Source organism: Equus przewalskii, chromosome 6, assembly GCF_037783145.1.
Source record: "Equus przewalskii isolate Varuska chromosome 6, EquPr2, whole genome shotgun sequence".
In the NCBI taxonomy this organism is placed as follows: domain Eukaryota; kingdom Metazoa; phylum Chordata; class Mammalia; order Perissodactyla; family Equidae; genus Equus; species Equus przewalskii.
The window spans coordinates 75,140,487-75,150,930 of NC_091836.1; the positions used below are offsets into that span (position 1 = coordinate 75,140,487).

At 38.2% G+C, this 10,444-nt stretch overlaps 1 protein-coding gene across 1 annotated transcript; it reads left to right on the forward strand.

The window, feature by feature from the left end:
* The first annotated feature begins 8,733 nt into the window (after positions 1-8,733).
* Positions 8,734-9,673, forward strand: LOC103555721 (olfactory receptor 56A3-like). The gene is given in 2 exon segments (XM_008527482.2): positions 8,734-8,816; positions 8,818-9,673. Coding segments are annotated over 2 exon segments (939 nt in total).
* The last annotated feature ends 771 nt before the right edge of the window (positions 9,674-10,444 follow it).

Consider the following 10,444-nt stretch of genomic DNA (forward strand, 5'->3'; position numbering starts at 1 on the left):
TACCTAGGTTGTAGAAAACAAGAAATGTTAAAACTCAGACAGCAATGAGGCTTTTTCTCTGAGGTGTAACAATCACAAGACTTACCTGTAGTATTCACAGCCTAGAACTTGCTCTTCATCTCTCTCTTCCTCTGCCTCGGACTGTAGTTTGCTATCCAAGGTACTTATTGTCCTAAGGAAATATGAGGACAGGATAAAAAATAAGAAAATAATAAGTCCTATGAAATAAAGACAGTGAACTAAACAAACCATATCATAAGAACTAGAATTAATGGGCTAGACAGAATAACCATTAAAGATAAATTAACAATGTTTAGCATGTAAGGACAAAATAATTATCTGTTAGGGGGCCAGCCCAGTGGCGAGGCAGTTAAATCTGCACGTTCCACTTCGGTAGCCCAGGGTTTGCCAGTTCAGATCCCAGGTGCAGACATGGCACCACTTGGCAAGCCATGCTGTGGTAGGCATCTCACATACAAAGTAGAGGAAGATGGGCACAGATGTTAGCTCAGAACCAGTCTTCCCCCCCAAAAAGAAAAACAATTATCTGTTAAATTAATAAAAGCATTAATGTCCTCAGACACTTAATGGAAGATATTGGAAATAAGAAGTTGGAACATAAAGTTATAATAAAGAACTAATTGTTTTAAAAAATAAAATAGTTGATATAAGGCATCCAGTGGATGAGCTGAATAGCTGAACAAATGGAACTGCATAGCATATTAGTAAGCTGGATCAGGCCAAGGAAATTTCCCAGTCATGTTAGATAGTGGTCAGAAGATAAGGAAAGAAAGAGGAGAAAATTAAGAGACAATGTGCAAAGATATTAAAATGCAAATTTGGTCTAATAAGAGTCACGTAAGGAAATAAATTAATGGAAGGAAGACATACTTGAAAAAATAGAAATTGAGAACTGCTGATAAATTTTAACAACGTAAGACTGCAGACTGAAAGGTCTTATAGAGATACAAATTACGTGTTAAAAGATAAAAGCACCTGGATATACTAGTGATATCAGAAGAAAAGAGTCTAAAGGCTGCATGCAGATCTCCTCAGGGGAAATCCTAAACAGGCTCTGAGATTCCGAAATTTGCCGGTGGTATTTTGGGGAATTGAAGTTGAAACTCAAAGGACGGAAATATAAACAAAAGTAAACCAGAGTAGCAATTTCAGTAATGAACCAGAAAATCATGAAGAAGAAAAATTAGCATTATGTATTGAGGTTTTAAAGACGGCCATGAATTCTTTCAACTTCTCCCACAAAGTTAGTCCAGTTTCCCTCTTCGTGAATCTAGGCTGGTTTTTGTGACTCAGTCATAACCAAAATAATGTGGCAGAAGTGGTGCTTATAATAAAATATGTGTAGAAAATAAAAACCTGCAAAAAAACTAAAAATCTTTGGACAGAATTCAAATGGGAACTCACTCTACCATATATTAGTATATATTACAAAGCAATAGTAATAAAAGCATTGTGGCATCGCTCTAAATAAAGTCAAATACACCAATAATGGAACAGAAACAGAATCATATATGTATGAGACTTGGTACATAATAAAGCTGACATCTCAAATCACTGGAAAAATGATCAATTATCTCTATACGGAGAAAAATTAAGTTAATTATGTATTTAGCACTATAAACAGAAGTGGTATTCAAAAATACTTAGTAATACTTAGTAACTCAGCACTTCCATCAAGAAGACAGGAAGTGTTCAGGCTGTGCACTGGAGCTGGGCCACAGTGGGCCCAACTCTGCTGACATTATGCTACTACTTGATGGACCATGGGAGGTCTAGGAGATAACTTGAGTGTGGCCAGGGTAGTGTCGAGGGTGCCTGGGGCCTCAAAGTAGGAGATATTTATAAAAAGAGCATGACAGTACTTCGTATTTTTGCAGCTGGTGTACTATAGCAGTGCATAATAACTTAATATCACTCCCTACCCTTGGCAATTGAACCACAAATAGATATAAATACATCAGTATAAAACACACGACAGTAAGATTATAAAAAATTAAAACAAATAAACAAAACATCTTTGTGATTTCATGGAATGTTCCCTAAATAAAATCTCCAAAGAAAATATATTGATAGAAAAACAGACAGTTTGACTTGATCAATTTGAAATATTCCTATTGCTTTATTTTAGCAAACACTAAAATTGACAGATGTATGACAGATTAGAGGAGATACTAGCAATACCTAGTCACGAGGGGCTATAGTATTTAAAATATGCAAGGAAATTTTGTAAATATGCAAGAAAAACAGAAATTAATAGAAAAAGAAGGCTAAGGATGTAAACGTAATTCACAGCATGAAAAGCACAAGTGTCTAAACGGTATAAGAAGAATACTCAGTTACCAGAAGAAAGTCAAATTAAAATAATGATACTATTTTGCATCTTTAGAGTTTTATTTTTTAAAGATAGCATCAAATGACGTAAAGAATGTGAAAAGCAAAGAAACTTCAGGAATTTCTAATGGGATTTTGTAAATATTTTAGAGAGAAATTTGGTAATTCCTTGTGACATTAAATACGTTTATATGCCGTAACTGACAAAAAGCATTCCTGAAGATATACCTTCTTTAGGTCCATAAAGAGAGGTGTACAAGGATTTTGGCAGAAACATTATTTTTGGTAACAATTAATTATAGGTCACATGGGTGTTGACTACTTATGTAAAAAGGATAAGGTACACATAATGTACTTGACAGTAGTCGAAAATAATGAAATCAGTATACACATAGGAGCATGTATAGATTTTTAAGATTTAGTGTTGATTGAAAATAAAGAATAATATCAGATTTATAACCCAGTGACATTTATATAAATTCAATATCCAAACGATTCTGCCATGAGCAAACATATAGCTAAACAAATATACTGGAGATTAATTTGAAAGACATTTTTAAAGTACGCTTGAGTTTTCACTTTTCTGAAGGGAAGAGAAGCAGGAGCAATGTTGAAATATGTAGAAGAAAGAGAAATAAAATAAAGCAAAAGAAGGGCCTTAGAGAAACTGATGATGCTTGTCCCCATAACTTGAAGACTGTGAATAATTCACATGAGGCAAAATTAAAGGAACAAATCATGTTTCCTAATAACCAGTTGTATATAAATCACATTTAAAAATCTTTCACTACAGCAAAAACTACTATGGGAGTTTTTTCTCTGAAAAATATGTTGCACTCAAATGATATTTTATTCACTTTTCTCTTGCATTTTTATCATTATAAAGCCATGATAAAAGTCATGATAAGTTAACACTAATCCATTTGATAGCATGGTTTTGGCTATACCTATCTAAAAGGCATGGTCAGGAAGCCCAGGAGAACTCCTGAGTGAGCTTACTGGATCCACGGAAGGTGCTGAGTGTACATCTGCAAATGAGTATGAACAAGAATGGATGTGTGTCAGGCCCCTGTACCCAGAGACTGACTAACTGCTTAGAGAACACACAATCAATGCAGGACTGGATAACCAGAGGTCCTTTCTTCTAGAGAGAATGAAAATCATTTTATTCTCCATCTGCCTGCATGTCTGTCCCAGGACAGCCTTTTGGGCCCAAGGGAGTAGGTATAGTGAAGTTACCAGAGGGCAGAGTCCCTTAGGCTCTAGAGTACTAACTGCCCCAGATACTTCGGGAACTAACAAGAGCTCCTATATCAATGAGCCAGACCCCATGCTTCACATCCTCTGTGAGTCTGGGGAGGGTGCCTGAGAGGCAGCTATATCAAGACTAGCCAGAAGATGAGAGAGACCTATCTCTTCAGTCCAGATCTGTGTCTCTTTCTGTTCCTGAGTCAGTACCACTGAAGTAGTCTGAAAACGGGGTAGTAGAGACTGCATCTTGCCTCAGGTGAGGAAACACATGAGAATCTGTGTTCTTGGAATTTTTTCTCTCTTTTGCCCTCCTCTTGCCTTCTCTGCCCTTGTGCTTGGTGATGCCGGAGACGCAGAGAAGCTGGAGTTTGTCCACAGGAGATTAATGGATGGTGGGGCAGGGGAAGCCTGGGGGCAGGAAAGTGTATCATCTGGAGCCTAGTTAAGAAAATTTGGGGGTTTCAACTATGAATAAGGAAATTTAGAGGCTTTAGGACAAAGAATCTGCCCACAAACGCTAGAATCATGGGGTAGGATTTAAATTTAGTCTATATAACTTCAGAAGTTGAGGACAAAGACCACAGTTGGGAGTCAGTGGGTTAGCAAGTAGTTCAGTAGATTTCAGGAGAACCTAAAGAATTTCTAAAAGCTACTTCCTGCCAAAAACAGAAAATTATGCCCAGAAGATCAACGAGATTTCTGTCACTGGATGAACTCAGTAGTATCTAAAACTATACTTGAGAGAGATGTCTTACAAGTCTCTTGGAGTTCTATGGAGTTAGGTGATTCCTAACACCCTTCCACTTCTTTTTTTTTTTTGAGGAAGAGTGGCCCTGAGCTAGCATCTGCTGCCAATACTCCTCTTCTTCATCAAGGAAGACTGACCCTGAGCTAATATCCTTGCCCATCATCCTCCACCTTACATGTGGGAGGCCTGCCACAGCATGGCTTGACACGCAGTGTCTAGGTCTACTCCCAGGATCTGAACTGACGAACCCCGGGCTACTGCTGAAGTGGAATGTGTGAACTTAACCACTGCACCACTTGGCCACCCCCCCAATCTAATTCTTAAAACAGGGTTTACACACTGCTATGCTGTGGGCCTATCCTGTAGCCTGGGAAAATATTTGGACTGAAGGATCTTTGCTTTAATCATTGACCTTCAACTTCCATGGTTTCTTCATTCTGTCCCTATCTGGAACCAGCAGGCTTTAGCTCTAGGTCCTCAGCCTTAGTGATGCCATTTGCAAGCTCTGATTGCAAACTGGGATTGAAAAAGGAGAGGGGAAGAAGGACAAATGTGTTCTCAGATGCTTTACTTCTAGGGCTGAGTAGGTAGTGCAATGCTTGTTGAATGATTTATGGATTGAAGAGTATGTAGGAACATTCCAGAGAAAAGAGGAGAAAGGAAGAGTCAGTGAGTGAAAGAAAGAGATACAATATTACTTTTATGCTGTCCTCAGAAATTGCATCTTCATGCTGGAAATAATTATCCCCAAGCTCTTCAGGAAACAAAAAAATAGGGTTCTTCCTCTAGACTTCCCCATGTATACTTATGCTTGAATCACCAGTTCTTCTATTTGAAATCTTCATTTCAAGATTTTCTTGCTTCTGTCCTGGGAACTCTTAATTCTCTCCAGGAGTACTTTGAAATCCCTGGAGAAACAAAGCTTCTTGGAGATGGTGAGATTTGTGTCTGTGACATATAAGGGTTAATTGTAACAATTTTGCAGAGAGTAAGATGAAAGGATGCATGAGCAAAGATTAATGACAAAGCCTAGATAATGAAAGCAGTTTTTAGGGGAGATATTTGGAATTTGGCAACCTGAGGTTAAACGTGCTATGAAGACAAACAAAGTTAATAGGGGTTGGGTTGTTCTGACAAGTTCTTGGTTTAGGAGTTGCTGTTAGCTTATGCCTCAAACTTACAAGTGAATGTGTCCAAAGAGAAAGAGAGAGAAAGCCAGAGTTAAATGAACATGGTGCCCAGGACATGGAGAAGGTCCTTTGGTCACCACCTCAGATTGGATGTTATTTTCCTATGGGTTATTATCTTAAAGACATCCTACACTTCCAGCATCTCTTACTCTGTGGGCCCCTCCACCAAGGCAACGCACTGAACTACTAGACAAGAGAAACTGAGTTGTGGTGGAAGATAAGGGGTTGTAAAGAAATAGAAAAATAAAGAATATGGCTATGGAAATTATTTTAAAATCTTTATTGAATCTTAGGGGGTTGCGACTTGGAGGACAAACCCAGGTGAACAATAATAAGAGACACAATACAAATGCAGGCTAAGAAGACAATTGGACCCTCTGAGCAGTGGATGCAGGAGTCAGAGATGCAAGTGGAAGGAAAAGCAAGATTCCAGAGTGATATAAAATTGTCATTAGGACTGTGTGGGAATGTGGGGTGGGAGTAGACAAGAAAAACCTAAAAACATGTAAAACAAAATGCCAAATAAGATACGCATTTCTACATCACTGTGGTGACACAGGATACAGCCGTATTCGTATACAGTCATGTGTCGCTTAACAAAGAGGAAATGTTCTCATAAATGTGTCATTAGACGATTTTGTCAGTGTGTAAACATCAGAGAGTACACTCACACAAACCAAGATGGTAGAGCCTACTGCATACCTAGACTATATGGTATTAATCTAATGGGACCACCATCGTATATGCAGCCCATTGTTGTCTAAAATATCATTATATGGCTCATGACTGTATTCATTGGCTTTGGACCTGACCTTTTCTTCCACATTGGAATCCTACTAGTTAAACTGTAGAAAAGACATATAATACCACAAATTCTCAATTTGCCCATCTGAAGAGATAAATTGTCAAAATAGTTAACTTATCCTACCTTCTTTAGAATATCGTGTCACAAATGAAATATGTTTAAAATTCATTCCCAAATTGCCAAAGTCACTACAAATGTTCTTATTAGCAAGAGAAATAAAACTGGAAGGTCATCTAAATCTCTTCTACATAGAGATGGGAAGGCCATGCCTGGCAGTCACCAGCTGGACAGAACCCATTCCTAAGGAGGCAGAGAATCAGGAGGAGTGAAGAGGGCAGGCTTGAGAAGAAATGCCTCTCCTCTCTCCTCTCTCTTCTGAGAGCAAGCCCCAGTTACTAACAGGGTCCCTCTGATGAGGAGAATCTGAGAGGAGCCAGCTGAGAATGATCGGTACTGCAGTTGGGTGATAGAAAATCATAACCGAAAACAAAAGTACTATTTAAATCACTAGCCCCCATCCAAAAAAAGTATGTTTCTAATAGTATGAAAATATTGTTCAATTCTGAGTTCACAGTTTTATTAAAACTTCTTTCACCTTACCAATCTGTCCCCTCTCTGAAACTATTTTTCTTATATTAGAGTCCACTTTCAAAACTATTAGTTTTATCATGAGTGAAGTTTGCTTTCTTTTTTATAGAATCGATGGGGCAAGTACATTATCATAGAATTATTTATTAGGTCCAGAGGGATCCTAGAAACTATTCCAACGCAACCCACTGTATTAGGCAGAATTAGAATTAACATAACACAATGTGGGTAGCTAAGATTTTGAGATATCCGTCTCCTTGTTTATAATGTGACAATAAAACATACCTCATAGGATGTTGAATGATTAAATGGGATAAAGCCCTAGAATATTTGAGTGCAGTTCTCAGCAGTGGTCAAAATTAACTAATATATAATTTTATGTTATATTAATGAGCCTAACGAGTAATGAACAGGGCAGTTTTAAACTCCTGATGAAAAAGAATTTCTAAACCCATCAAATAACACCTTAAAAGAGACCTCTGTCTGAGCAGACAGATTTAGGTACAATGGACTGCATGATTTGAAGGACACCAGAAAGATGTAACATACAAAACTTTTGCCAAGCAGCAGCCTTCTTTGAACTCTCTTTCAGAATTCAGAGGGAGGAGAACCTTAGAGTCTCTTATCTTTAATGTAAATGAGGGCACCACATCACTTTATTTACAATTCTTTTTCTCCAGCCTACTCCTCATGTCAGAGTTAGTCAGCCCTCCTCTACACTTCCTGCTAGTTTGTGCAAGACTCTGTCATTGCTCATACCATTTGTTATTCTATTATCACCAAGAGGGTTTTAATTTTACCTCCTTGAGGGTAAGGACAGTTTTTTATTCAATTTTATAACCCTCGTACCTAACAGAATGCTGGGGGAAAGGTTAAACGATAAGAGAACAATAATAACATTGAACTTGTGGCCAGAATAGGGGATTGTGTACCTGGATCATTACAGTGAAAATGGAAAAAGGAAATAGAAATAAAATGGAAGAGTTTTCAAGATGGGCTTTATCAACCTTATACTACTACAATCAGAAGAATCAATTTTCTTCTTGTTTAATGACACATATTGGTCTCGCATAGCTATGTGGCATTTCTCATTCTCCTTTGAAGGTTGTTTCTTCCAGAAGTTAGGAATCCTACAAATAGAAAGATCTAAGAAATAGACAGAAAAAAGTATTTAGCAGGATCCATACCTACCAAATTAAAATGACTTTTTAGATCAAATGTAAATTAATTTTCTTTTCAGTGTATAATTTTTAAATTCTCTAAAGCAAAATAAAAACAACTGAAAAGTCAGAATAGGAGTAGCATGGAGGACTAGGGACATTTATCTAAGTCCCTACTTTGTGCCAGGCTCTGCTACTTATTTGGGTATATTGTTATAGCTAAATTGTAGACATGGTAGTCTACGGGGTCATTAAAATAAAAAGAAGAGGAAACTTACAAGTACAAATTTAGAGACTCATCTGTCACAAAATAGTTTTCTAAGTAATTTTCTCCTTATTTTTAGTTGCTGTAAAAACATAACAATTCTATTAAAAATAAATCTGGAACAAATCAAACATGTATAAATAAATCATTTTTCCTCAGTCTTCTATACTGTGTAAAATGATAGGAATATTCCAGTAGCCTTACACAAAGGATAAACAGATAACTTCACTTGGCTCTGGATAATCTGCTAGGATCCACAAGTTTCACATAGGTAAAGCAATTGTTCTACCTTCATATATCTTGAGTCAGTAGCTAATTTTTATCCTAATTTCACAGGTCGCTAAAAGAAAGCTGTCAAAATACATGGAAAAAATATGACGGCACACCAAAATGCCACTATCTCCATTGAGGTTTCAGATTTCCTCTTGAACTGTTTTGTCAGGTCCCCCAACTGCCAGATCTCTGCCCCTCAGCCTCCTCTTCCTCCTGGCCATGGGGGCCAATGGCATTCTCTTGATCACCATCTGGCTGGAGACCTCTCTACATGAACCCATGTATTACCTGCTCAGCCTTCTCTCCCTATTAGACATGGTGCTCTGCCTCACCGTCATCCCCAAGGTCCTGACCATCTTCTGGTTTGACTTCAAGTCCATCAGCTTCTATGCCTGCTTCCTTCAGATGTACATCATGAATTGCTTCCTTGCCATGGAGTCTTGTACATTCATGGTCATGGCCTATGACCGCTATATAGCCATCTGCCATCCACTGAGGTACTCATCCATCATCACTGATCAATTCATAGCTAAGGCTGCCATTTTTATTTTGGCCAGGAATGTCCTTTTTGCAGTTCCCATCCCCATTCTCTCAGCACAACTCTCTTATTGTGGGAGAAATGTCATTGAGAACTGCATCTGTGCCAATATGTCTGTCTCCAGGCTCTCCTGTGATGACATCACCATCAATCGTCTCTACCAATTTGCTGCAGGCTGGACTCTGCTAGGGTCCGACCTCATTCTCATCTTCCTCTCCTACACCCTCATACTGCGAGCTGTGCTGAAACTCAAGGCAGAGGGTGCTGTGGCCAAGGCCCTAAGCACATGTGGCTCCCACTTCATCCTTATCCTCTTCTTCAGTACCATCCTTCTGGTCTTCATCCTCACTCATGTGGCAAAGAAGAAGGTCTCCCCTTATGTGCCAGTCTTGCTCAATGTCCTCCACCATGTCATCCCTGCAGCCATTAACCCCATTGTTTATGGAGTGCAAACCCAGGAGATCAAGCAAGGAATCCAGAGGCTACTGAAGAAAGGGTGGTAATAGGGACAAACGGATCTCTGAATTTCTAAAATAAGATGACTTTGGATCAATAATGGGTGAGCGGGCTGAAATTCATACCTATGCTTTATAATCTCATACTGGGTAAACTAGATTTTGTATCTTCTTTAATAAAACTTCAGTTTCATTTTGTTTCCCTTTATCTCACTCCTCTTTCAAGAATCTCCTTGACAATTTCTCCTTTTTCCCCGCACATATAATCCTGTTTTGTCTAAAATACTGAGATTCCTTGGAGCAGATTCTAAATTGAGAAATTTATGTTCCTAATTATACAACTGTTAATATGTCATGACTTTTATATTCTTGAATTTACAATTGGGGATATTTTGTAGGTAGTGTCATATAATGTGTAATGTTTCTTATTCCCACAGAAGGGAAAATATTGGAGAGGAAATCATAAGAGTGAAATTTCAGTCCTGAGTGATAGAAGGTTGCTGTTGCTCTGGGATTTGGCCCCTTTCTCTCAGCCTTCAACTACATCATCATCTTTCTTTGTCTCTCAGTTTTTGCCTCTGTCTCTCTCTCTTTCTCTCCTTCTCTAGCAGACAAGGTGATGTTTTGTAACATTCATTGCAAAATGATAGGGTTCTTGCATAGATTGCTCATGTGAGTAAAAATTATCAATGAGTTTCATTAGATTTAAGAGACTCCTAAATTCTCCTTCCCAGTGGGTCTGTGCTTTGGACACATCTTTTGGATTCAGGATGTCACAGTTCATGATATGCAAACATAGCTCTGCCAATGAGTTAAAGG